The sequence below is a fragment of the Oculina patagonica genome, chromosome 2, assembly GCF_052425735.1.
Source record: "Oculina patagonica isolate OP01 chromosome 2, crgOcupat, whole genome shotgun sequence".
NCBI lineage: Eukaryota > Metazoa > Cnidaria > Anthozoa > Scleractinia > Oculinidae > Oculina > Oculina patagonica.
This window is the reverse complement of record NC_135759.1, coordinates 39626979-39654928: the sequence shown is the minus strand read 5'-3', so window position 1 is coordinate 39654928 and position 27950 is coordinate 39626979. Positions and strand designations below refer to the sequence as shown.

General features: G+C 38.2%; 4 protein-coding genes and 1 long non-coding RNA gene across 15 annotated transcripts; 1 reads left to right on the top strand and 4 right to left on the bottom strand.

The window, feature by feature from the left end:
* Nucleotides 1-798: 798 nt before the first annotated feature.
* Nucleotides 799-3241, bottom strand: LOC144641568 (solute carrier family 25 member 44-like). Its single transcript, XM_078500607.1, has 2 exons — nt 2543-3241; nt 799-1356 (listed from the first exon to the last, which is right to left on the bottom strand). The coding sequence occupies exons 1-2, from the start codon at nt 3239-3241 to the stop codon at nt 1168-1170; spliced, it is 888 nt and encodes a 295-aa protein (XP_078356733.1). The 3' UTR covers nt 799-1167.
* Nucleotides 3242-3403: 162 nt separating this feature from the next.
* On the top strand, nt 3404-6955 carry LOC144641660 (uncharacterized). Its single transcript, XR_013568598.1, has 4 exons — nt 3404-3537; nt 4561-4584; nt 5885-6162; nt 6555-6955. It is a non-coding gene; the product is annotated as an uncharacterized LOC144641660 (long non-coding RNA).
* On the bottom strand, nt 3646-7798 carry LOC144641569 (solute carrier family 25 member 44-like). 2 transcript variants are annotated; one of them, XM_078500609.1, is made up of 3 exons: nt 6983-7798; nt 5613-5795; nt 3646-5064 (listed from the first exon to the last, which is right to left on the bottom strand). In XM_078500609.1, the coding sequence occupies exons 1-2, from the start codon at nt 7685-7687 to the stop codon at nt 5613-5615; spliced, it is 888 nt and encodes a 295-aa protein (XP_078356735.1). In that variant the 5' UTR covers nt 7688-7798; the 3' UTR covers nt 3646-5064. The 2 variants fall into 2 exon arrangements, with proteins under 2 accessions (XP_078356735.1, XP_078356734.1); XM_078500608.1 differs by having other exon boundaries at nt 3646-5795.
* A 2539-nt stretch (nt 7799-10337) lies between these two features.
* LOC144644702 (beta-1,3-galactosyltransferase 5-like) lies at nt 10338-12139 on the bottom strand. The gene has a single exon (XM_078504230.1). It carries the CDS (start codon nt 12078-12080, stop codon nt 11055-11057), a length of 1026 nt encoding a protein of 341 aa, XP_078360356.1. The 5' UTR covers nt 12081-12139; the 3' UTR covers nt 10338-11054.
* A 3359-nt stretch (nt 12140-15498) lies between these two features.
* Nucleotides 15499-26587, bottom strand: LOC144641542 (beta-1,3-galactosyltransferase 5-like). Of its 10 annotated transcripts, none has more exons than XM_078500555.1 (5): nt 25938-26587; nt 24813-24856; nt 24684-24745; nt 20103-20172; nt 15499-18317 (listed from the first exon to the last, which is right to left on the bottom strand). In XM_078500555.1, the coding sequence occupies exon 5, from the start codon at nt 18287-18289 to the stop codon at nt 17246-17248; it is 1044 nt and encodes a 347-aa protein (XP_078356681.1). In that variant the 5' UTR covers nt 18290-18317; nt 20103-20172; nt 24684-24745; nt 24813-24856; nt 25938-26587; the 3' UTR covers nt 15499-17245. The 10 variants fall into 10 exon arrangements, with proteins under 10 accessions (XP_078356681.1, XP_078356688.1, XP_078356686.1 ...); XM_078500562.1 differs by having other exon boundaries at nt 15499-18248; XM_078500560.1 differs by having other exon boundaries at nt 24684-24742.
* Between the last annotated feature and the right edge of the window lie 1363 nt (nt 26588-27950).

Sequence of the window (27950 nt, the reverse complement as noted above, 5' to 3'; positions counted from 1 at the left end):
CTACAGTGTAAACTTTTAATCACCAATTAATTAATTTGGGGGTGGGGAGCACCTGACCGGACCCCTAGGTAAAACCTGGAGCACATCTACGTTACTTTCACATGAAGATCTCAAACGTATATATTTGTTTCAGAAAACCCTTTGCTCTCCTTGTGGTACTACTCAACGTAATTTACACCAAACGCATGCGCAGATTAGTCTACGTTGTTTTCTGGAACTATCATGAACATCGCTTGTATTGCGTGTTTGCGGTAGGCTTCCTGCAGACTTCTTGGCGCCAAGTAAAAACCGCAAATTAATTAAATTATATTTTGAGATTTTCACAGCGCTTTCGTAATTAGGTATGCAAAAACTTGCACTGGGATTTTCGGCGTGAACACCCGATAACCAGGAAACAAATATCCTAGCTATACTGCGTTTTAAAAAACCTGTCGAAAAATATGTTTTTTGATTAGATTTTTTTCTTTAGTTTTTGAGAATCGTCTTTTGTGCAGTCTAAACCGTAACTTAATTAAATTAAACAAATGTCATCGATGCCGCCGTAAAACAAACAAAAAACAAAAGTTTCATGTTATCGCATTTTCAAGGAAGACAAAAGTATTTTGTTACAAACAAACAAAAGTGTCGTGTTACGTTTGCAAAGATTAGCGAAAGGAACACCTGGGAAAGAATACAAGTAGCCTGTGAACAGTTTTTCCGAAAGTAAAATAAAGCAAATAAATACGAACATATATAAAACATCATACTTTCAATTGTTCCATATTGCATTCTGCACTTACCAAATCATCGAGATTTTTTAGAAATGGTGAGAACAAATTGGAAGTAGAACATCCTTATAAACCTCTAGTTCACACAACATGCAAAGAAAATATTATTTCCTGAATTTAAAGTATTTGGTCAAATAATCTGGAAGTACAATGGAATTACAAGAACCATGATTTTATTTTTCAAAAAATTGGTGTGTGTGTGTGTGTGGGGGGGGGGGGGGTAAGTATGGGCATGAAAAGCATGGTTCCCCAGAGAGGTATAAGGAGGTATTTGCTCCTTCACAAAAGACAAGATCTAAAGCTAAGGGGTGTAATTAAGACAACCCCCACAACCCTCCCCCCTGGATCTGCCCATGCACAGAGTAAACATCATTAAAAATTGTGGTTACTGAAATGTCTATTAGAGGAACAAGTCAATGACTTCCTCCTTTAAGCTGAGTTTCTTCACAGTTTCATATGAAGCTATCATAATGACACTTGACGGGACCCAAGACACTATGCTGGCAAGCATTCCTTTTGTCAAAGACTTTGGGCCTTCTTTCTTCAGCAACTCTTTGAAAGATCTTGTCATTGATTTTCCACCTTCAACCTGGGAGAATTTAACATAACAACAGTTTCTTTAGAAAATAGATTTTACCCAACCATTTTAAAATTTAGCAACATTAAATCATGTTTTCAATAATTTACATTTAAAGTAGATAGCTGGTTTAAGTAGGTTGAGCAACTGACTGTCTAAAAGAATTTTTTTTTTTGATAAAGTTTCTTCAATTAATTAGGGGGGGGGGGAAGTAGCCGACTTCTATAACGAAGTAGCCAGCCACCCAACGCTTTCGGTTGGCAGTTGGTGTCTACCCTTTAAACAACTCCAGGCCCAGAGGTTTTATGTACTATACGTCAGTTTGCATCACCTGATGAAGTTTTCTAAATTGGCTCTGATGCAGGGCCCAGTTATTCAGAGGACAGATAACTCTGTCCACTTAACCACTATCCACCTTTGACGTCATAGATTTTGCAATGTTGCCCACTCCTAGACTTTTGGCAGGTAACAGTTTTTATTGTTAGATGTCATGTGACCTTGAATAAGCCAATAAGAGTGTGTGCTGTTGGTTGGAAAATTTCTAGCAAGGTATACAGTCAACTCTCTCTTAACGGACACCTCTATAAGACGGACACCTCCATAAGACGGACACCTGGTGACGGTCCCTGCCTTTTTTCAGTCATTTTACTGTAACCAAACTCCCTATAAGACGGACACCTCTCTAAGACGGACAACGGACACTTTGAAATCATTAACGGACACTTGAGAAGTGTTTTTCTACCATGTTTTTTTAGTGAAAATACTTCCAAACTTCGTATCGCCCTAAAGCAAAGTTAGTCAGCGCCCTAAGGATACGTGTATATGACGATTTAACAGGTTACTTCTCTACTTACATGTAAGGACACTTAAGAGGTCGTTTTCTACTTACAGTATAACAGTTTGTAGAAGCTCTCAATTTTTACTTTAACAAGCAAATATGGTCATTTTATTATTTTAGTCTTGTTGCAGTTAGCAAAGATTTGTTGCATTGTGCAAAGGTTAACTTTATTGTCTCAGAATTACTGGTGTCATGTTGCCTCGACTCTCTACAGAGCGGACACCTCTCTAAGACAGACAGCTGCGACCGGTCCCGAAGGTGTCCGTCTTAGAGAGAGTTGACTGTATAACAAATTATATAATTTATTTCTCAATTTATTTATTACTACTTTTTTATTTATTTGTTTATATTACTGTTTACCTGCAGTCTTGTTCTAACAATATCAAAAGGATTCCCAATTATAGCGGCATTTAATCCTGACAATCCACCAGCAGCACTCTGAATCAACAGATGGGAGGTGCCTTCTGGGGCATAATCCCCAATCACGTCCAAATACACTCCATATGAGCCCCACCACACAGCGCTCCACAATGCCCCTGTCAACAAAGAAGCTAGAAACCCTCTGTAAAACCCACCCATTCCGTGATCTTTAAAAACGTCTGTAGACATATGTAATGCTCCTTTTAGTTTTGTGTTATTTTGGCCTTGTCCTTGAATCATAAGCTTTTGGGAAATTACCTCAATAGGATTTGCTAAAAACTGTTCCATAATTGCGGCAATTCCACCGGCCACAAACCCACGACTTCCATCACCAAGGAATGACATTTGCGAACGTGAAACTTCGTAGCTTGTCACGTAAAAATGTCCCGTTAAAATGCTCAGTTGGCTGACCACAAATCCTTTGTACAAGCCTTTAAGTCCTTCAGATCTGAAGGTTTTGAATACAGCATCGAACGTCCCTTTATACAATGCATTCGCTCGCTGAACTTGAAGTCGAGTTTTTATCACATCTGCTGGATATAAAATGGCGTTTACACCGAGGAAGAAGGCACTGCCGAAAGAGTAGTATTTGACCTTATCAATGTGCTGCCACTCAATTTGTTTCACCTCTTCTGGCATCGAAGAAAGATGAAGAAATCAAGGATCGAAGAAAACTCCTCGTCGAACGGCGCGCCCGCGCGCCAAAACAGATCTAGAGCTGCTCATTACACTGACATACGTCATATAATGTTACGTCAAAATAGTAAGGTAATAAATTGTAATTGATTGGCCGCCTTTTACAGATCGCTCTTCTCTCTTGCTCTCCTTAAATACGTCTACTACAATCGGGAATGAATTTTTTATGTCCATTGTTGTATCTTCAAAAGCCTGCAGAATGGATTGCGTGACTTATCTTGTCGTGATGGAATTTTTCAGTAAGTAACGCTAACTTCTGTTCGTTTTCTTTCACAGAAAACTAAATCAAAACTAGCTCATTTTTTAAAAAAAACTGACCTTAGCACACTTTCATTTTGCAAGAAAGCTTTAATATTGTATTTTACTCCAGTCAGGGGAGGGTAGACCAATAAATAAGTTAAAGCACAGGGGTGTGTCCCTGGGGTCGCGAGGACCAGGAGGGTTGCATAACAGGAGGATTTGATTTTAACATACTGTAAATCTTCTATCTCTCTACCCGCCTGTCTGGAGAATTTGATCATTTTCATTAAAAACAATTTTCTACAGGCTTGCTTGTGTTGGACCAGTATACTAGCTTCAATACTTTTCACTCACTTCATGTTTTACTTTGTATTGATACTTCAAGGGGGAGCTGGTCACTGTTAGCCCCCTGTTAGTATTATTTAGCTGATAAGGCGAAGATTTTATTAATTTCCAAATGAAAAAATTTTGAAGATAAAGTGTTCAACATGACTCGAGCATGGGACAAAGAAAAATTCTGAGTCCCTGACGGGAATCGAACCCATGGCCTCCCAGATACCAGTTGGGAGCTCTAACTAACTGAGCTACGAGAGACTTGTTGTGAGCTGGGCCATTTTACTAGGTTGATAAGTGACACGCGTCCTGCATACTGCTAAGTCTGCTAGGATCAGCAATGTTGAATTTATCAATTTTGTAGTAAATAATAAAGATGGTAAATTTTAAGCTCGGTGATAAATAATGAAGATGAAGTGTTCAACATGACCCGAGCATGGGACAAAGAAAAATTCTGAGTCCCCGACGGGAATCGAACCCATGGCCTCCCAGATACCTCCCAGATATTTATTTGTCACTTATTTGCAGTCATTACTTAGGTAATAGCAATATATGTACAGGCATCTTTTAAAATAAAATAATGGTTTCACAACACACTCCAATTGGCTGGTTACTAGGTGTTTCGCATAAAGCTAGTACACCTGTATTAAAACATAGTCATTATGTAACATTACACTTTGCTGCTTTAGGGCCTGATAATTTACAAGAGACAGGTTAGACCACAGGTGGCCCAGCCGTTGTTTGTGATCAATGACAATATTGCATTATGTTTTGAGTCATTTAAGAGAATGTATGAGAATGGTTCGAAAATCGCTCTTAACTTAACTTGGAATAAAGGATTCAAATAAAAGTAGCTTACCTTACCTTACCGTGCACTTCTGTTATTTGGATGTCTCTGAGGTGCCTAAGTCATTCTAAAGCCATTTAGAAGATTTAAACTTTCCCAAGTTTAAAAGTTTTGAAAAATCATCGTAATGGCTTTATAATGACTCAGACACCTCAGAGACATCAAAATACACGAGTGCACGGTAAGGTAAGATAGCTACTTTAGATAACCGAGTTTGGTTTGAGAGTTGTTTTATAGCCATGATGCCTAGATTTTATCATAACATGATGCATGATGTGTTTACACAGCCTAATGTAAAACTTTAGGTATGAAAAACTGTAATTTAACTAAATGATTTTGTGATTACCTTATTCTCACTAAAGTTCGCGAGTACTTAATTTGCAAAAAATCAAGAGCCATATTTTGGGAGTACTTAATTTTGCGGTTTTGAGAGGAAGGTACAATTGGAGTGTATTAAATTTCGCGATTTTTATCTATTCTTCAATATGAAGCTTTGACCTCGAAACTGTAACAACATAATTAATATGAAAGTCATCGTAAAAACAGCAAACAAAACAATATACATAACAAAACATAAGGTATTCAACAGTCTATATACCTGATAGGTTCATCTACGACTGCAAGAGCGAGATTTTGAAGAACTTGGCGGCAAAGAACAGTTGGAACAGTGGGACTTATAGAGTGGGAGATAACTAATGGACAAAATTAACAAAAATCTCCTAAAGATGAAGCTCAGACATGTTGAAATAACTATGAATAAACACATCGAGTTTCCTTTTTTTATTGTCAGTACGATATTAAATTTCGCGATTTTAAACTTCGCGTGTCCTATATTTCGTGAGTATAGAAAATCGTGAAATTTAATTCTCGCTAAATTAAGTGAGAATAAGGTACTCAGTGCTCAACAGAATCCTCCTTCAAGCTTAGTTTCTTGACCATTTCATAACCTATTATTGTAATAGCACTGCATGGCATTTCAGAAAGGGCACTAGCAAACATTCCCTTGGTTAATGCCATGGGTCCTTCATTGTTGAGTAGATCTCGCAGAGTTCTCAAAATAGACTTTCTTCCTTCCACCTAAAAATGAGTTGACATCATACATAATTAAAAAAGTTACAATCATGATGAACAACCCTAACATGAAAATAAATTACTTTTTTTGCCAGGACCACCAAACACAAAATGGTCACAAATTCATCTAGTGACAGGAAGGAGGATTTGAACGCGGGACCTCCAAATTACAAGTCCAGCACCCTAAACACTATGGCACACCACCTCCACAGGATCTTCTCTAGCAGCATGCCACAAGCTCCCTGCTCCCATAGCATGAAGCAGCTGCGAGTATTGGTTACCCTCTCATTAGGGCACCTTCGGACCTGGGGGGCAGACACCTTATTGCCCGAAAAAAAATAGACTTTCTTAAAGTCCGCAAGCTATGGAAAAGGTGATTGCAATTAAATCAAACTGAGGGATCATGCAAAATTTGCGTGAAAAATTGACCATGATTATAGCAATTTGCGAGAGAAAACGAAAACAGATGAATGAGAAATTTGGACTTTTGAACCACAAAATTCAGTATATTTTCAATACTTTCTTCTATAGATGTAATTCGTTTCGAAGGTAATGTTGAGATTTGTCGGCTTATTTTCTATTCTTTCTCTTGGCTTGTTGCCCGAATTCTAAGCATTTTGCCCGAAAAATTTCGGCACTGGGGGGACTGCAGCCCCCCTCGCCCCCCGCCTTGTACGCCTATGCTCCCCAGCATTTGTTAGTTGACAGTTTGAAACTAAGTCCGGATAAATCCAGACTGACTTTTTTTCCTATTTTTTTCTGCAGGTGCAAGCTATCCATACACTTTCTGTTTTATTTTAGGGAGGTTAATTCACACCTGTTGATGTGCAGACATAAAATAAAATGCCGACTGTGGAAGTCAGGTTTTAGGCCACAGAACTCTGACAATTCAAGTTTCAGCCTGCATCCTGCACTTATTGATTTGAGCACCATCTTATGTCCTATACACCCTATATTACCCAGGGGTTTCAACAAAATTTAAAGTAGGCAGCTGGTTTGAGTTGGGATAAACCGCCTGTTTGAAAGAGTCTTCCTTTTATTACTTCAATTTATGGACAAAAGGAGCCGGCCTATCTGAACAAAGTGCAGCGAAGTAGCTAACCCACACTTTTTGTCAGCCATTGGTGCTTATTGAAAGCACTGATTGCCTGCCAGTAACTGCATTGTCATTCAAATCTTGATCTGTAACTAACCTGCAATCTGACTCTTATGATATCGATTGGATTCCCCACCACGGCGGAGCTGATTCCAGCTAACATTCCTGACAGCCCCTTAATAACAAGGTGCGATGTCCCATCAGGAACCATTTTTCCAATCACATCTAAGTACAAGCCATAAGAGGCCCACCAAGTGGCGCTCCAGAGTCCCTCAACCATTAGAGACGCAGCAAAACCACGATAAAAACCGGACACTCCATGCTCTTTTAACACCTGTCTGGCAATTTTGACAGTCTTAATGGTGCCGCGCTGTTTGTTCTTTTCTCCTTGCCCCTCAACCATCAGACGCTGAGATATAACATCTACCGGATTGATAAATGTCTGCTCCATGACAGCAGCTAGACCACCGGCTATAAAACCACGCAATGCATTCTGGAATGTGGAAAATTGTTCCCTGGAAACCTCGTAACTTGTAGCGTACACGTGACCAGTGAGGACACCTAGTTGGCTTACTGGAAATCCTTTGTACAGTCCTAAGAATCCCTCGTGTTTTACAGTCTTGTAAATGACATCTAGCGTGTTTTTGTAAAGGGATTTTGTGCGCTGGAGTTGAAGTCGTGTTTTGATCAAATCGACCGGAAACATAACAGCATTTGTGCTCAACATGTACACATTCAGAAATAGAAAATACTTCTTCTTTTCTAGCTGATGCCATTCTATAATTTTTACCTTTTCTGGCATGGCGGCAAAAATGATTCCAACTGTGTTCTATTCCCATTTCTGAAGAGAGGAACAATTTCACGTCGATGACCGCGATCGCATCGGTCGCATCGCCATGTTGAATGCTCTGTAACCTGGCCAGCATGGATGCAGCCGCTCCTTCTGGGGTCGAAAACGGCAGATATCAGAGGTGGGGGGTTGGGACGAGAGGACGGCTGGCATTTCAGACTCATTTCAGACTACATTCTCGTGCCTCGAGTCTTCGTCCCTTCTGCGCGAGCCTGGTCAAAGGAAACGAAGACCCTGGGTACGAGGATGTTCAGACTACAGAGGCGGCTGTTTTCGCAGGATATCCTCAGGGCTAGTACTAAAAGCCGGAACGCCGGAATACTAAAACCTGGAACGCTGGAATAATAAAATCCTGAACGCATAAAATATATTGTGTTACCCTTACAAATATAAAGAGCTAACCATAAACAGGCTAATGGAAGTACATAGTAGGCTAACCGAGGTGAATATGTAGTAGGCTAATGGAATGAATAGTAGGCTAACTGCAGTGTATGTAGTAGGCTTACTATTCACTGCTACTATTCACTCCGGTTAGCCTGCTATTCATCTGGGTCAGCCTACTATGTACTTCGGTTAGCCTGTTTACGGTCAGCTCTATTATATTTGTAAGGGTAACACAATATATTTTATGCATTCCCGGTAGTATTCTGGCGTTCCAGCATTCTGGGTTTTAGTATTCCGGCATTCCAACGTTCCGGCTTTTAGTACTAGCCATACCTCTGGGATCAACTTAACCTCAGGGCTGTTTGGGCTCAAACGTCAGCCATTTTTCTGCTTTTGGGTCTTCTGGTCATTTGCTAGGCTCGATAGCTAGCAGTCTTTCAACTTGAATACATTTTGACTAAATATGGCTTGCCGTTTTATCACTCAAACTTTGCAGTCAATCACTTGGTTGGTAAGTATTTCTTCCCCACCTCCCCCTTTTCATTAGTGAGCAAACATAATGTACCCGATTATCATCATGGCTGAGAAAACAGACATCCTCACCTCCAAACCTGCTCTTAATATTGCTATAATGAATTATTATTTTGCAGAACTTGAAAGTCCTTATGTATATAAAATCTGGCTAACAACAAAATGAAATTAAGGAATTTTAAAAAGATAAAACCACTGAGTGTAAAAAATAAAGAAATTGCTAAATTAAATTGTCACTACCGGTAAATCTTTTTTCTACTACAAAGTTCATGCTTTAGCATGCATGTTTCGTTGGTTAAACTGTTGCTTTCATTTTCTTTTTCTTGTTTTCCTTTTTATTGCCATAATGTTACATTTCAATTTGAAGTGAAACGTAAATGTATCATGATAAATATTTCAATATCTCAGTATTAATGTTATTTTTAAAAATTAAAAAAGTGTAGTCATTTACATGAAAATTGCAGCAAAGCTTTATTCAATAGGGACCTTCAGATCATCAGAGTAGGAGTACAACTTTTCAAACCTTATAAATAGTGCTTATGCTTTCAATTATGGCATTTCACACCAATCTTGTATCAATAGTCTCCTATTCAACTGGTCAGCAACAGGGAGGAGTAAGGGCTCTGTTAAGTAAGAGGACTGAAATTCAAAAGTTGTACTCGTACGCCAATCTGATTGTACCTAACATCTTTAATAAGTTTACGTAAAGCGCAAGAATATTTATAGTTTTAGTAATATACTGCAAATGTATTTTAATATTATTATTTATGATTACGGTATTAATGTTCTTACAGTATATTTGGAGTAATTAGGTGGGAAACATGACCCCCACCCCACCAGATGATCATTCTTTTTTTGTATGGTGGACAACCACTACCACCTTACCCAAGCCCAAAACACCCGATGAACTAACTTAATGCATGATATAAGTAACTAAAAAGACAGTTAAATTAAGCCTTGGTCTTATAATTATGCAACTAGAATAGGGCGCTGAAGGGTTGTGGTTTATAACTGGGAGAATTTATACCTTAGGAGATGGGTTGGTAGCCTGCAAACGCAGACGCATTTCTGGCTGTATCGCATCTTTTTCTGGCAACAGAAGAAGAACAACAGATCGAAGAAGTAACAGCCGGAAATGCATCAGTGTTCCCAGGCTTATGGGTTGGGGGCTTATAAGTAGCATATATACAAAACAAAAAATGTTACGAAAAGTGACAAGAAAGCGACTCGAGGCTCTGAAGTTGGAGAAGGGATATGTATTTTTTTTTGCTTTAGCAGGGTTAACAGGGGGCTTTGAACCTTTGGAAAAGGGGCTTAAAATTGGCATTAATGGTAATATGGTAGTTGCTGAACAAAACATACATTAAATTTTGTATGTGGCAACTGCATGTGGCATCAGACAGGCCGGGTGATTGAAATGTTGGACAAGAGACACATTCATCTTTCCCGGCTGATATCTCTGACCATAGTTCCATACCATATTAGACTGCAAAACAGTTCTCCGCTAAAATCGTTGAAAAACGTGCGAAGCGCCGATCGTTTCGCAAGCCTCGCACACCCTGCGAGATCCAGACATCTCGCTCTCGTACAAAGACCGAGTGCATTTGCAAAAGAGGTTTCGCAGTCTAATACCATATGGGCCCATGTCAATGTGATATAGCCTGCTGTTTAGCCAAATGATTCTGTGTTTTCCTTGTTACATTTGTAAGTTCTATCACAGGCAGACATCTGGCAGAGTGATTAGCTTCTGGTGCAAACAATCTAACTTTCTAAATCTTTTGCTTTATTTTATTCATTTGTGTCAAATAGAAACCACTGAGTAGAGGCTATAACTTCACGGGTTAAGGTAAACCGTTTGGTGTATTCCAAGCAGACACTTGGGTTACCTTATTGTTACTTATTTTTGGGGGAACTTAATTTCGCAAAAATGGAACAAGCATATTTCGCAGGACTTACTATTTTCGTGATTTGGACAAAAATAGGTAATTAACATAAAAAATACAATGGAAAACGTTTAAAATAAATTTTTGTGGGTCTTTAATTTCAGGAAAATTAAGTCCCGCGAAAATAAGTTGCAATAAGGTACTCCAAAGATCTTCCCTTGACTTTTGCCTTTTTCAAAAGAGTCCTTTAAAATATTGGCATATCTTCAGCATGAGCTTCCCATGGAATGCACCTTGGTCTGCCACATAACCATAAACACTACACTAACCTCCCATAAGTGGACACTTCTCGATCTTGACATTTTGAACTCAAGTACAAGAGGCTGATATTTGCTAATTGTAAACACTGTCATCAGTTTTAAAATACACCCTTGGGCTAATCAGTAATATAAAGTTATGTATAAAAAAAAAATTGCTATTAATTTGAACAATATTGTTTTCCTTTACGTAATCCCTAAATATTAATTAACCAAGATACCCTCAATCATTTTGTTGTACAGCTTTGCAAGGCATTCCCCCCTCGCCGGGTGCTGCACCAAAGTAGTTTCTCTGTATTCACATTTGTCTTCATACATGCGAAATTCTTTATTGTGTGTGACCTTGACGCCAGCCCGATCAGCCAGTATACCGATGTAGGCATCGTCAATTTTTAAAGGCTTTAAAACGTCGAAATACGACAGAAATTTCTCCACCACATCACGCGACAGAACAAAGCCGCCTCCGCTACAATATGGCTTATAAATGGTTTCATTGTATTCTTCAGGCGACACGCCATATCTGCCTTTTCGCATAACAACACTGCCAACCATAATATTCCCAGTGTAAAACTTTTTCTTTGGCGTTGTGTACTTGCTTAGAAAATCCATCAGACCGAATGTATTCACAAATACGTCATCGTCTGACTTCAGAAGGTAATTAAAATTGCAATATTTCACAGACCATTCGAATCCCATCGCCACTTTATAACTCATGTTCCAAAAATGTTCATGGTAATCTGCCTGCACCATGTCGCCGTAGATTTCGGACTCTTTTTTCGCTGTCTTCATTTCTTCATCGTTGTTGTTTTTACCCAGGAGGAAAACTGTTTTCCATTTCGTTTTGATGGAATAATCCGCGCCCCAAGTCTTGCGTATTAGATGGCGCCGATCAACATTTCCCACATTCGTGGAAACCAAAATAAGTAGAAACAGTGAACTCGGACAAATCACTGTACTCAGTAATTTTGTGCGGTGAATGCGATGTTCGACAATAGGTCCACGAGTCGTATAATTGGTCGCTAATGAAACAAAATGATCGTTTTGTTCGGTGGCTAGTGTTCTTGACTGGTCATCCGGAGAAGACGTCGCCAGATAATTCACACTTTGGTTGATATCATTCCACACGCGCCATATCCGAACGGTTAACAAAAACGCTATACAGGTTAGCAAGAGTGGAAGAGATTTCTTCAAGAAACGAATCGTCAATCGCATCATACTTCCCACAGGCATATTATATGCTGCGCCTGAAAAGTGAGCATACCAAATATAAATATTGCATTCATCTTCAGTTAACTGTTGAAATATTTAACTGGGTATCGGAATGTGTTGTTTTATATTAAGAACGCAGTTCCATATTAGGTCGCGTGACGTTCCAGAAGTAACGACATCTCACAGCGCATTAACACAAGAAATGAGTATCTCAGGCCCCCTTCTCCCCCCCCCAAAAGGACGAGCAGCAAAAAAAAGGGGATCTCAGGTCATCTCGTGTTTCTTAAAATGAGGGTCATTTTTCACACGATCTTCTATTACTTGCGAGATTTTTAAACATTGCGTCTAAAGTACTGTCTTGTATGATATTTTTTTACGATCTGTCCGCTCCTCGTTCTGAGCGTAACTACAAAGAAATCAAACATTGGCCTGTCTCACAGAACATTGTTTATTACGTAATGATGGGTGTTGACAATAATGGATGACAACAGAGATAATCAAACTGACGACGAACTATTCATTTATTTCTCATTTCATAGAGAATTCATCATGTATTTCACAGAGAATTCTTTTGGAAAATCACGGTCAATAAGAAAATAACGATGCACGTAAAAAACAAGTCATTTCAAGAAAAAAAACGTTAACTTGTTGCAGCTAATTTAGATCTGTCTCTTCAACTTTTCTAAATACGCTAATATAGAGTCCAAACGACCGAAGAAATACTACCTCCTGAAGTATCTGGTTTTATAATCCATCAGGTAATCTTGATCTCCCACGATACGGCGGCCCAGAAGGGTCACCAGCCGTTTTTGTTTTGGTTTCTTTGTTTTTCATTTCTGTTTTAATGTTTTTCCTTTTCATTTTTGTTTTTATATTTTGTTTTCACCAGCGGTTTTTGTTTTTGTTTCTTTCTTTGTTTTTCGTTTATGTTTTAATTTTTTTTCCTTTTCATTTTTGTTTTTGTTTTTTCATTTCATTTATGGCCCAGAAGGGTCACCAGCCGTTTTTGTTTTTGTTTCTTTGTTTTTCATTTCTGTTTTAATGTTTTTCCTTTTCTTTTTTGTTTTTGTTTTTATATTTTGTTTTGACTAGCCGTTTTTGTTTCTTTCTTTGTTTTACATTTTTGTTTTAAGTGAAAATATTAAAACTGACAGGCTTTTCTCAGTCACACAATGTACAGCTTCTGACAAAAAGTTTTGATCAAGGGAACGCAGCTCAATTTTGAACTGAAAAAAGGGCTTTTCTGGACCTTACTGGTGCGAAAATACATGTTTAGGGGTATCGAATGGTCTTTGCGATTTGCGACATGCGAGCACAGCGTTTTTCTTTGCGAGCACGAGCAACGAACACTTTTCAAAAACTATCTCCACTAAAAACAAAGCATGCAAGCACTTGTAAATTTATGCGAGCATGAGCAAACGAGCAACCACTAAAATTTTGCAAGAATTGCGAGCAGAAGCCTAATTTTGCGAGCACTGCAAAATTTTGATAGACCATTCATGACCCCTATGTTTAGAACAAGAGAATTCTCTTGTAAAGACTTATTCTTTCTCCTCTCAAAGTCAAACAAGTAGTTTTATATACGGTACACAAGCGACAGCTTGCGCACCGTATGCTAGCTGTCTGTTGCAATTTTTCACCGGTGACTTCAGTTACCGGTTAAATCTTCAAAACTGAAAGCTCATATACCATTTAAACCTCTCCATTGTTTATACAGGGTCCCCTATACTTTTAACGTGAAGCGTGATTGAGGCTATTTATTTTCCCGGTGTTTTTTTTCCTTTTTTTTTTCCCTTTTTCTAAACTTACTCTTGGTTGTTGGGAATTTTGTCCTCTATTTTGTCGCGTATGTGATTTTGACAGGCAAAATATCCGGTCTTACAGCTTCCGATCGTAACAGTCTAAACGGCGATCGCCATGAGTTTTGCGTGATCGTGAAAACATTTTTTGGATAATTCGTGACGCGTGAAAAGCCAAATATTTTTACGTGATTCCATTTCGCAGAGAGGTATAGGGGACCCTGTTTATAGATATTTGATTTCATGTGGATAGTTGATTTGTTGTTTCACAGCCCTGTTGTATGACTTTCCAAGCACGTTTTAGAATTCGAAAGGCCGGGACTAAATATTCTCTTTGATTCACATGGCTTAGGTTCACAGGAAACATAGCGACTATACAACCCAGCTGTAGGTGTTAAGGGTGTTTCAAATTCTAGTTCACGCTTGCAAACATAACTCACCGCATGGGGTTTCTCGTTCAGTTTCTTTTTCTTTGCTGTCAACTCCTGCGATTAGCTAAACGTTCGTTGTATGTTGGGTTTCTGTGGGGAACTGATTTCGATCTATGGCATTCTGTCCTTTCTAAGAAGTCGTAACGAAGCAACGGTTCAGCTGAGCAGTGGGAAAAGTGACGCGTTAATCGATTTAGTAGTACTGTCCATAAACTGTCCCGACTTGCTGTCGCCAGTGGAACGTAAATGTCAGAGAAAATTTGACTGTGTCGTCTGTAAAATGCTCTTACTCAAAAAGACGACGTCAATTGCATAAAAATATTTGCTCAGCTCAGCCAATAATCATATTTGCACGCAACTTATTTAAATTAATCTTTTCCCACAAACTTACACGCAACCTTAATCACTTTTTTCATAATATTATGCTGTGTTTAACCTTTATTTTAACCAGTCGACAATGATACCAGAATGACTTCGAAACATTTGTGTTTTAGCTTATATCTGTTATATTGACTCTCAACTTTGGTTTTCATTTTCGTTTTTGCTTTTAGTGAAGTCAGAATCAAATTGGCAAGCCGTCATCGGTTGATGGCAGTAATGATGGCACTTTACCACATGAGTGATGGTGGAGATTGAGTTTCAGCCTTATCGCGGATTTTTGAATAAACATGGATGTTACTTCGTTCTTTATTATCCCAGTCATATTGGGTGGGAAATTTTTAACAGATTTAATAACGGCCATCCGAGGAAAATTGCTGTGTACTTCTAATTATATTGCAAGATCAACGTTCCCACATATAAATTCTAGTGATTATGACGCTGGTCGGGTAAGGCGGGAAAACAGAGAGCGCGGGGGAGATGGTTGGGGAGCATCAGTCCCGCAACGCCAAGCGATCCGCGCACTATCAATCCCAAAATGCGAAGCGCACCGCGCACGACCAAGGAGCGCCGCCTGGGGACGAGGCAGTGTTACCCCAATCACTATTTATTTCCAAACACGCCTGCAGATGTCATCACTTTTTTTTTTTTTTTTTTTTTCCCCCCTTTTCCCCCCCTTTTTTTCTAAACAAATCTTATTTAAACTATCCCCCATCTCCAATATACGGCAAGGGACATGTCGCCGCGACAATGACAGCCACGTTCCAGGCCATGCACATTCTGTACAGACTGTACACACTGGCGCACATGTCATTCAATCAATCATGTCAATCAATCAACTTTAATAAAAGAGGGTAACGGCAAACAGTAAAAACTGATAAACTAGCAAGTGTAGCCGATATAACATTTTTAAATTTTAAATTTTTAACTCTTAACTGCAATTTTTATCTTTCACCTACTTTTATAATAAAATTCTGTATTCTATTGTAATTTATTTATCTATTTATTTATTTATTTATTTATCTATGTAGTACGGTTCTTTTTTCTTCTTCCTAGAATTTGAGTGTAAATATTTTAACTTTAAATAGCTTAGATATATAATAATGTAAATAGTGTCTTCAATTAGTTTTTTTAAGCTAAATACTTCAGACACTTAAGTATTTCATTTCATTCATTTCGTAGTAAAGACATGTAACAGGAAAAAATCACCACAGAAACACGAAAAATCTAGCGTGGAAATGTTGCAGCGACACGTCCCCTCGTGTGTGCTGATTCTGTGGCTCACAATAATTTAGACCTTCTCGTCTTTGGCATTCTATTACAGATCCCGATGGTACTGTAAGCCAGTAAAGCTTTCACCAGTTATAAGAGTCCGCCATGCAACCTGAAAACAGGTAATTTTTGACTGTTTTTGGGCTTATAACTTGAGGTGAAAGTTTTTTATTTTTGATATATTTTTTCAGGTCTAATCGACAAAAACATTCTTTAAACTTTTCAAACTTTTAAACAAGTGCCTTTCACACCGCCATGACAACGAATTTTTATGTCAAAGCGACCTCAAATTGTTATTGATATAATAAACTATAAAAATTTGTACTAAAAGAAATTCCTCAACATTATTGATGTAGCGGCGATAGGGTGCCGAAGACGGGAATGTTTAAACCATAATTCATGATAATTACAAGCCAACTTTTAAAGTTCCTTACAACACAGTACATATACGTTCAACACATACATACGAAGCTCAACTCGTCGAACTTTAGACATATATCACGGGGACCAAAATTTATAAATCGTGTGTTGGAACCTTAAAGAACATATTTAATATCAAGTAAAGCGAACTTTTGGGTGCCGGATTCTTTCTTGTTCTGAGTTGACGTATAAGCACAAGCTGTATTGCTCTGTTTTATGCTTAGTTCAATCGGGAGAATAAGTGCCAGTTTTGGTAAACCTTCGTTGAAGCACTCGAAGAATTTCCGATTTATTTCATCCAATCAAAAAATTTGCGCGAGGGCTTACGAGTACACCGAAAGCAATCGCGCGTGCAAATACATCATGTTGCTTAGCAACTTCTGGGACGAAAACCGCGGGCTCAGTCACTTCTCGGCACTTGTTCCCCCGACTGAGTTAATGTGCAGTGGACACAGATGCCATAGCAGTCCACATTCTAAAAGGCGGCCAAACAACAAATAACTTGTAAACAAATCGGTTCGGTGTATAAAGTTTATAGATATACCTATTCTCTAAGTCCCATCATCGTCCATTACAAAATGCATTGCCAAACGATTACCAGCAGTTCTCGGAATTAGCCATGGAAGATGAAATTTCTCACCATATTTTTACTAGCCCAGTGACCAAACACAACTATTTTTTAACGGTTGCGAGAAAACAACTGTGAAATAAACTCTGTTAGTTAACTTTATAATTCTTTTATCTGTAAGAGTTTACTCCATTTAAAATAAAAATAATTCGAAGACTTCTATTTTCGACTTTGCTAGAAAATGCAAAATTGGCCTGGCAGATAGCCCGCTGCGAAAAGTCGTAGAATTCTGCACGAAATTAAACAGGCATGCAGAATTTATCCAAGTCTGCCCCAGATACCCTCAACCATTTTGTTATACAGCTTTATGAGGCAGTCCCCTGTCGCTGGATGCTGCACCAAAGTTGTTCCGTTGTAGTTACAGTTGTTTTCGTACATGCGAAATTCTTTATTGTGAGTGACCTTGATTCCGGCCCGATCAGCCAGTATACCGATGTACGCATCGTCGATTTTTAAAGGCTTCAAAACGTCAAAATGTGACAGGACCATTTCCACCACGTCACGTGACAAGACGTAGCCTCCTCCGCTACAATATGGCTTGTAAGTAGTTCCGTTAAATTCTTCTCGTGACACGCCGTATCTGCCATCTCGCATAACAACACTGCCAACCATAATATTCCCAGTGTAGAACTTTCTCCTTGGTGTTGTATACTTGGTCAAGAAATCCATCAAACCGAGTGTATTCACAAAAACGTCATCGTCTGCCTTCAAAAGGTAATCAAATGTGCAAAATTTCACAGACCATTCGAATCCCATCACGACTTTATAACTCATGTTCCAAAAATGCTCTTGATAATCTGCTTGCACAATATCGCCATATATTTGTGACTCTTTGCTGGCGTCCTCCATTTCTTTATCATTGCTGTTCTTCCCTAAGAGAAAAACTGTTTTCCATCTAGTGCTGATTGAGAAATCGGCACCCCACGTCTTGCGAATTAATTGACGCCTGTCAAAATTTCCCACATTCGTGGACACTAAAATGAGAAGAAACACTGAATCGGGAGGACAAAAAGCTGTGCTCTGTAATTTTGTGCGACGAATGTGAAGTTGAGTGATGGATTCACGGCTTGCATAATTGGAGATTAATTGGTGGAAATTCTTGTTCTGTTCGGTGAGTAAAGTTACTTTTCCATTGATATCGTTCAACATCCGCCATACACTCAAAACTAAAAGAAGCACTAGACAAGCCGCCATGAGTGGAAGACATCTCTTGAAGAAACGAATCATCAACCGCAGTCCGTTACGCACACGTGCCATCTGGCTGAAACACAGTAAACAAAAGTTGACAACTTTTCTCATCATCAAGACTGGTTTTCACTGGCGCAAGCACCTACAAGCATAATCACAGGAATTCTTTGAATTAGAATACCAAGCATTAGTCTACTCGGCAGCCTTTTTTGTGATGTCACGCAACGCTCCCTCCCCCCCACCAAAAAAACAAACAAACAAACAAACAAACAAAAAACAGCTGCTCACATCCGAGCAACATTCCTTTCCCGATATGAGTCCATTACATTGTATGACATCCCCCAAAACGGCTGCGAAGAAGACTAACCAAGCATAAGTCCAAAAAGAATGAATGAACAAGTTTTTTTTGGTGCTCAATTTCATGCTAAGTTACCAAGAAATTTATCAAAGGGTCGAGTGGTTCTCTGCATTTTCAATTTGTCATTATTAGACGAGCCCAGGCCGCTAGCGGCCGGCGCAGGTCTCATGCTGTCGATCGGGTAACCTTTTTTGCAGGTCACGCATTCTCAACGGGTTATTTTTCATCAGCCACCTGCAGTTGCCTGGATACACCGATTCACCGCAAGTCAAAAGTTGCATGGAAATGAGACCTAAGGGCCCTCGTCGGCTAAAAATTATAAAGTTTTTAATAGCGTGTGGGGCATTTCGAGTCAGAAAAAACATTTCCTTTTACAAATTTGCCACGAATCTTGATCCCTATAAGTTCATAAGCATAGAAAGAAGAAATTCAAAGTCTGAAAGGCTTGAAAAGAAATTCTAACGACTTAGCGGAAAGAGTAGCTGCCGACATTATTATCCCCTCGTCAGAATAGACTAACGGTTCTAAAAATTAAAATTACAAAATGTTTCATGTACAGTAGTACCCCGGTAACTCGAAATCGGATAACTCGAACAACCCCGCTAACTCGAACTAAATTTTGTTTCCCTTGTACAATATTTGGTACAAATTTACGGCCCCAATACTGAACTCGAATTTTGGTTCTTGTAGAGCAACGAACAGATCAAGTATTTGAGAGCCATTGTTCACTCTTATCTTCTCAAACTCATTAATAATTCATCTAGTTAAAACAAAGGAAATCAGAACCGTGACGGAGTTTGGAAATCTGATCTTAATTAGCATAGATTTTGACGATTTTATTTCTCCGTTTTCGTTGTAGTTTTAGTTTGAGAAGATTGAGAAGATATATCAACCACTCGACAGAGTGTTTCATCACATTTCAAAACACCTCGAAGTTCGTCAAAAATACTCCGCTGCGCGTCGTACTTTCAACTCTCTTCTCGGTGTTTGGAAATGTGATGAAAAACGCTGTCTCGTGTTTGATATATTACATAAGAATGTATGGTCGTGTTAGAGTTTTTAACAAGTTAAGTTCAATATGCACTGTAAAGCATACTGAAGTGCTGAAAAATCAGTGAACTATTAATTATTAACTTGGCAAATTAAATATTCAATCGACCCCGATAACTCGAAATCCCGCTAACTCGAACTGTTTTCGTTTCTCTTCAGAGTTCGAGTTACCCAGGTTCTACTGTAGTTGAACTAGGTGAAATATTGGTCCATTAAGTGTCTTTGCCGTAGTGCCAACCATGCATTTTAATTAGTTTTTTTCTGCAGTAATTAAATTTCTCGCTTGCAGAATGTTAATACTGAATCCTAACGTTAAAACTTCTCTCATGCAGTTTATAGATATCTGATTTCACTACGCAGGCTTGTTGTATTTTGCGGAAATGAAAAGAAGCACGTTTCAGTAAAGTTGAGGCTATTATCTTCGACACGCATGGCGTTGTTTAGCTTTGGTTCACTGAATACGCAGCCTCTGTAAGTGTTAGTTTCTAAATCTAATTCACGCTTACAAACATGACTTACCACACGGGGGTTTCTTGTTCAATGGTCTTCAATTTTTTCCTTTGTTATCAACTTCTACAACTAGTTATACCTATCGGTATAAAGTGCCAACGAGCGAAATACTCATCAGTGTTTGTTCATAAGAACAGATATTAAATGGTTTTTGATAGAACTATATTTGAAATGACCAAAATATGGTAAATTGTATTTTAGGTAATATGCGAAAAAAGTGCTATTTCTCTGGTGTTCTTAAATGACACAGGCTTGATAGCCTGCGTAGCAGGCGCCGTAGTTTCCAGCGCGCGTATTCTCGCGATCGCGCACTCTTTTAAACACACTAAAAACGTACACAGATGTCTGCTACGCAGGCTACGGGTTTGACAGATTGATAACTCTTAACAAATCTTTAAATTCTTTTCAACGTTAAAATGTCACAAAATGTAGGCAATAAATGAGGTTTAATCACTGTTTTGTAAATACAACACGCGATGAATAACCTTTATTTAATCACGATCTGTTTTAAAGCAAATACATGCTTGAGGGGTCGTGTGTGACTATCTACCTACCTAAGAAAATTATTATTACATTGTAATGAACTAAAATAAACGATATTACATTTTAAAAAGATTAAGATTTAAAATTGAAAATCACACATATGTTTCGGAGTTGTCTGGATCGACAACCTGCTAAAATTAAGTTTTTTAAATATGGGGTCCATTCTCGCTTTTTTGCAAAACTGCTTGTGGTTGGTAGCGTTATTAAAGTAGCTTGACACAAAATTCCATAAGCCATGACGGCGACTCACATGAATTAAGGAATGACTCTAGTATTTATGTGATGTTTTGGTCATTTCTGCTATATGCAGTCTTTTTCTCAAAAACTTGGCTTCTAATAGTGTGTTTAGATGGGAAATCAAACTTTCTGGTGATTGGCTCAGCTTTAAGTGGTCACGTGACTAATCACGCCCTAAAATGTAAGTATTGTGACCAGTTAAGTTACGAGATGTAAACGTACTAGAAATCTATCGGTTTTTCTCTCAAAATCTTAACTTCACCTTGCCGTACGTCGTTCTAAACGGGGATTCTGAAAAACGTTTAATGTTTCTTCGTTATTTCCTATTTTTACCTAGTCCCAGTCCCTCTCCAAAGGAAAGATGTTGTAATTAAGACAAAATAAATAAATTTGTAAATCCCCGTTTAGATCACTTAATTTGGTGGTTACAGCCATTAGAGTTTTCCGATTTAGCGGAAGATCCGCGGAAGTGGAATATGCCCATTTCAACAGAAATCAATTTCTGGACGTGAAAATCATTTAACCGACTTTAAATGATAAGTAAAATGAGTTGATTATACCCTTTATATGGCGATTTCTTCAGTACAAACTTTTGAGCCATGACAACGTGCTCTTTACAAATACATCAGTACAGCGCTCAAATCAGTTTATTTCATTCTAACTTGTGAATTATAAACGTTTCTGCTCAACAAAGAATTCGAGCAAGGAATATTTCTTTCAACTGAAACAAGACAAACAAGATTTCCATGGCCAGTTCCCTGATTGGAGCGTCTCAACGTGGTTTAACGTCAAACGTCTTTTTACCGTCAACTGTCGAAAAAAATCAGTTTTTAGTTGTCAAAAATGAGGTACCATTTTAGCAGCTCCTCTCGGACCTCTGGCTTCTCTCGGATTTGTTTGTAACATTTTAAAAACCAGTGACTCTTGTCATCTTGAGGGTTGCCAAACACAAGGAAAGTGAGAAATGCACGAGCCTGGGCGTTTTGTAGTTCGGGAAACCCTGACGATCAGCACGAGGAAGCACGAGCTTTTAACACGCATTTGATTACTCAACCGGGCATAATAAATGAAATTTTCACGATTACCGCTAGAACGGTTTTTGCGAGGCAAAAAGTTTTCGTGTTTTTCACACGTTGTTGATCAAGTTAGACTCGATTTGCATTGGCGTCCTTTTAAAGTTCACGTCTGTTTGGTGCACATTCAAGCAATTATCGTCGTTGAACGGATGCCTTATCACGGAAATAACAATAATAACTATTCGGTTTTGGCCGCGTAAACTGAGGTTTCTTTACTCGTACGGTCGAAGCCGAGACGTGCACACTACATTAAGTTTAAAGAGAAGATGGCTCCTGTTCTTCTTTTTAAAACATATACCAGCATCGGGCGAAACGATGTACTCGTATCGGGATGCGTGCGCGGTTCAAACTATTCACCCTCATAGAAAATCCAGCTGAGGTCCCGGATAGTCTTTGCTTACGATGTCGATACTAGTTTGTTCCGAATAAAGGACATTCGACTAAAGGCCGTTATATCAAACAATTTTATATAATTTAATATAAATGCAGTCTGACCAACTTATTACTACTGCGCATCGTTACAGAACAAAAGTACTGAGTGACTTTGAGTTAAAAACAAAGTTATCAAAATTGAGTTCAATTCACAGATTCATTTAGCGCGGAAAATAGGTGCGAAATTCCGCTAAATCGGAAAACCCTATTCGTAGAAATCAAAATTAGTCAAGCATTATATCTGCAAGTTCTTGTAAATTTGGATTGAAATATATATCAACAATTGGGTGTGGTATGTCACGTGACCAAGCAGCAAACTTCATTAATCCAAAAAATGAAATATTTTATAAAAATACTTCATCCTATGCAAGTTTTTAAGCGGTAGTTCCAATATATTTTAAATTAGACCACCCCCTCCAAAAATTAGTGGGACTCTTTCCTTAATCCAGTTGAGGAGCTTCTTGCGAATTTGAAATCGTGGACCCCTGCCGATGTTCTGCAGTTTTACTGCAGAACATTAGCAGGAGGTCTAGATTTTTCGACACGTATGAATGAAATTCCTTGACGCCTCTTCGCCAGAGATGTGTTAAGGAATCAATTTACTCGAATATCGATCTGTCAGCAAATGGTCACGTCCACCAGGTTGATCGACAGAATACAGGAATTTTTTTTAACTAAATATACCACTACGTATACAGTCGAAAATGCCGGAAAACAAGGATGCAAACGGACAACATTCACTGAGGAAACCAGCGGATTAACTAAGACGACAATAACCAAAAATTATTTGCAAAACCGACCATTTGGCCATGGGATGACTTCAGGAAGCACGACGGCTTATTCAGTCACGAAACAAAACATCTTCCGGCGCTAAATTGTGTCCTTGTAAGAACAAAATTCTCATTCAGATAAAATTTTATTCTTATCCTCAAAGAAACGGGTTTCAAAGAGTGCAACGGCATCTTAATTTGCGATAAAGTTTCAGACGCTAAAAATGACTTTCATCGCAAAACGCGGGAACAAAATAGATTACGTAACACACTCAATCTTAGAGATCTTCAACCAAGTCTTAACTTCCAGTGAGACTCAATCCGAGCAAAATTGTTTGTTTATTGGCATTGTTTCCAAAAGTCACGTTTTCTTGTTTATTTTCATTTGTCGTCTTTTGTACATAATCGTAGATCTATTTACAAAGCAGGAACTAATCTAATCTTTCACTTGACAATGACATCACGAAGATGTCGAAACGTTGTATTTTATTATCGCTGATCTTTATATTCAAAAAATATCCACAAGCTTTGCTTATCCGACGTGTAATTGTAAATAATATCAAGAAAATTATCATATCACCCACAGGATTAGTTCACGTCTAATAATTTTCCCAAGACATAGAAGGACGCCCCGTAAATACTAAGCTTAACTAACTTGAAGGGGCAATGTAAAGTATCTTCAAATATATTTTTTTTCTAAAAGCCCTATCTCGGGATTTTGTAGAAGCTCGAATTGACGATGAAACTTAAATTCTGCAATCTGCATTCCAGTCCAATATTGTTTAAAATTGTTCAATTTTCACAGTTAACAAGTTGCGTGCTTTTTGCGCCAATTATTGTCAGGGTCGGATCAATAACACATGCAAATTACTTGAACCACATTTAGCTTTTTAAAACAGGTCAATGAGTCGAAGCTCAATCCGGCCTGTGCATAGAAAGACGAGGGGAAAGCAGTGGAAAATAGAGTCAAAATTTCAAGATAGCACTTTGTAAAAAAGTAGTACAGTACATATGTAAATAAAATAATGTGTTTGTTTTGCTTTCGACCTTAAAATGACTCGTATATGCACAGCTTATTTCGCAGGTAACATGAGAGTCAAGACTCCCAATTCTCGACAACAAACTTTCAGTCCTTGCCTAAACCGTTATAAACCGGACTGGACTTAAAAACAATGAATTGGAAAGAACAACGCTGAAAAACTATTTTCATTTATCGACGTTAACAATCATGGCTGGGCGTCCTGATCAATGACGAATTGAACAAAGCACTCCTGTTTAACCACGATTACCCAGTCGCCTAGCTAGGTTTTTGCTCGCTAATATCGTAGGCACTGGACAAGATTAGTTTATACTGTACTGACCTTGAGAAATTTCCTTTTCTTGTTGACGCTCCAAAAAGGCATTGGCGATGTGCAAAATAATGTTTTTCTGTATTAAAATCCTAACTTTTAAGAAACAGATTTGCGGTTGCACTTTCGGCTGCGAAAGAATTCAAGACACGATTATCATGCTAACTTAACTGTACAACTCACCAAAGTTTGAAAGTACTTCGCTTAAGATTCTGCTCTAGAAACTCAGCACAGTCAACTGGCTACTGAAAAGAAAAAATTTCAAATCATGTACGAAAACTTACGGTAGGGCGCGTCAAAAAATGTACTTACCTCTCCGAGATTTACTGCGAAATGAAGCAAGTTCTTTGAGCCAGCTTCTTAAGTAGGGGACGCGGCATAATTGAAAGAAAACAAAGAAATAATAAAATTAATAATTTATCATTCAAGCAATTCCAAAATAGAACGCCATTACATACTTACTAACGTGGTAGTAAATAATGTCCCAGTGTGTATGGGATTTCATCCGTTGATTCTAGAAACTGGCAGTAGACATGTTTATAGTTAGGGGTTCCTTTCGATAAAATTTGTTCCATTTTATGCATTTTTTGATGAAATTATTCTTATTTAATTAAACGTTTTTCGTCTTAAAACAACCAAACAATCAATTTGTGCAGCATTCTGAATTACGCATAAGAGCTGTTTAACTTGCTCCAGGCACAGTTAAAACAGTTGCTGCAAAAATACAATTGAAGTTGAAGAGGTTGCTACCTGGGAGTAGTCTTGACGCCGAGTGTTTCTTTTGCATTAGCTCAGCGGACATAATATAATAAATCTTTGAGGTCTATGTATTGTTTTTTTTTTTTAAAGAAGATAAACATCTATAATGGTGTCTCAGTTGCAGCCAGTTTGCAACGTACATTATTGCCTTTTGAAAGGCAAACAAACCTGTCATACTGTGTGAAAATACTTGAAAATATTTAGCTTTTTCTAGAGCATAACAATACCAATCACTTATGTCTAATTTAAAAAATGCCAATGTCGCTGTTTACTTTGCTTAAATTATCTTTGTCGCTGTCGTAATTTCACGGCAGCTTTCTTGTCGTTTCGTCGTCATTTCAGTTCCAAACTGAGCGTCACGTTAAAAATCTAAAAATGCGTTCACTCGTGACATTCTTTCGAATTCACTCATCAGTTTCTTGTTGACGTTCCAAACTGTCTTGCAGTGTGCAATCTGTAGTTTTAATACTTAAACAGCTTAACGTTTCAGCCAAAAGATTTACGTTTGCACTATCTATAGATCTCTATAGAAAACGAACCAACGACTGAAAAAATTAAAAACTTATCAAAGTTCGAATCCACGCACCGCGTATGAGAAATTAAGATAGGCGTTTGTTAAAAAAAAAATCACAATTCAAAAATGATTACTTAATCATCCGCTTCCAAAAGTCTACATACCTTTCTCAGAGTTTGGTCGTGAACTTAAGATTAAAAGCGTTTTGTGGCTTAGCTGTCTTTGTGTCGCCTCTAGACAAAAGATAACGAGGAAACAGTCAATAAATAGCTTGGTTAATTATCACTGTTTTGGCAAGGCCAAGTTGAAAGTCATAACACACTTAGCAATTGAGCGTAACGACGAACAGACTATTGTGTAGATGATTTCATCCATGGATTCTAGGAAAGACCAGAAGTTTTAGTCAACGTATATCACGCTGGTCATTCATTTTTATAGACTGATTATACTCTGTTTCTATGTCTTTATCCTCTAGTAAAGATAATAGCCAAGTCCCCACATCCAGTAGGGCGTAGTTAGAACCCAAGCCTCAGGCGAGGGCTCTATCAACCATTCGAGGTAGTGAAATAAAATGCGGCCATGTTCTTTTATCAGATTATAAAGACACATAAATTAAAAGAAGATTTCATTCATTTTATGAAATTACTACACTCGTTGCAAAGCAGCGAGGTTAATTCAGACGTACCGCCGTCATATATATTCTTTGTACTCCGATGAAGAATAGCTCTTTGTATGAAAAAGCTATCCACGAGAATATTCTATAACGATTTAAACCTCGCGTATGCAATCAAACTCAGACTCAGCTTTAAGCACATCCATCAAGTCAAATTTCTATATTCATAGCTCTTTCTAGATTTAAATATCTTCTATCCTTAGAAGACTAAACTCTGCCTGAACAACAACTGAACCGGCTGTAATTAGTTGGTCACTATTTTGGTGTAATTTGCCCGAGGCACACTGTATAGTTTTGGTACTAAAATCTGCCATCGAAAAGGCACTGCCAGAGAAATAACATTGATGACATCGTTAGCTTTTTATCATTTTGTAAAACATTCTTGCTTACAATCGTAAAGCACCCTCAAATTTGATATAATTCGAAAAAAGAAAAACCAAAGGATTCAAATTACAGCGGTTTGCAAACTTCGATATTATTATTATTATGCATGAAGCTCTATTGTCGTCAAAACACTCGTTTAAAATTTACGTTACTTCAAAAACAGTATAATCTTGATTATATTCTAATTGTGCAACTTGAATGGTTTTTACGTGTTATTATAATGATGAAATTCTAAGTACTGTACATGTAATTAAGGAATCGAATATATGCGGTGCGTGATTTGACGGCTTTAGACTTACAGTCGGGCTTGCAAAAAGCATTCGCAAGCACGCAGTATCTTTTTAGAAAGCTATTTATGCAGCGCGAGATTTAAATGCATGGGGAGAAGGGATGGCGCAGTGGTAAAAGCGCTCGCCTCCCACCAATGTGGCTCGGGTTCGATTCCGGCCCGGCGCCATATGTGGGTTGAGTTTGTTGTTGGTTCTCGTCCTTGCTCCTAGGGTTTTTCTCCAGGTTCTCCGGTTTTCCTCCCTCCACAAAAACCAACATTTCCAAATTCCAATTCGATCTGGAATTAGTGGGATCAAGAAGAGACACCTAGTGGAAGATCCCACTGTAAATTCCCATTTATTTATTTTATTATTACTAGTTGTACCTATCGGTAAGTGCCAACGAGCGAAATACTCATGTTTGTTCATAAGAACAGATATTGAATGGTTTTTGATAGAACTATATTTGAAATGTCCAAAATATGGTAAATTGTATTTTAGGTAATATGCGAAAAAAGTGCTATTTCTCTGGTGTTCATAAACGACACAGGCTTGATAGCCTGCGTAGCAGGCGCCGTAGTTTCCAGCGCGCGTATTCTAGCGATCGCGCACTCTTTTAAACACACTAAAAAACGTACACATATGTCTGCTACACAGGCTACGGGTTTGACAGATTGATAACTCTTGACAAATCTTTAAATTCTTTTCAACGTTAAAATGTCACAAAATGAAGGCAATAATTAACTATTAAATGAGGTTTAATCACTGTTTGTTAAATACAACACGCGATGGTTAAAATGTTTCCGTCCACAATATTGATAGTTGCATTTCAAGAACTTCTTATAAATCAA

Excerpts from the sequence above, each read along its gene's own strand:
- LOC144644702 (XM_078504230.1), bottom strand. The coding sequence starts at position 12,080 with ATGCCTGTGGGAAGTATGATGCGATTGACGATTCGTTTCTTGAAGAAA.
- LOC144641568 (XM_078500607.1), bottom strand. The coding sequence starts at position 3,241 with ATGCCAGAAGAGGTGAAACAAATTGAGTGGCAGCACATTGATAAGGTC. Across the intron at positions 1,357-2,542 it reads TTGTTAGAACAAGACTGCAG|GTTGAAGGTGGAAAATCAAT; the intron begins GTAAACAGTAAT and ends AAATTCTCCCAG.
- LOC144641542 (XM_078500556.1), bottom strand. The coding sequence starts at position 18,289 with ATGATGAGAAAAGTTGTCAACTTTTGTTTACTGTGTTTCAGCCAGATG.
- LOC144641569 (XM_078500608.1), bottom strand. The coding sequence starts at position 7,687 with ATGCCAGAAAAGGTAAAAATTATAGAATGGCATCAGCTAGAAAAGAAG. Across the intron at positions 5,796-6,982 it reads TCATAAGAGTCAGATTGCAG|GTGGAAGGAAGAAAGTCTAT; the intron begins GTTAGTTACAGA and ends ACTCATTTTTAG.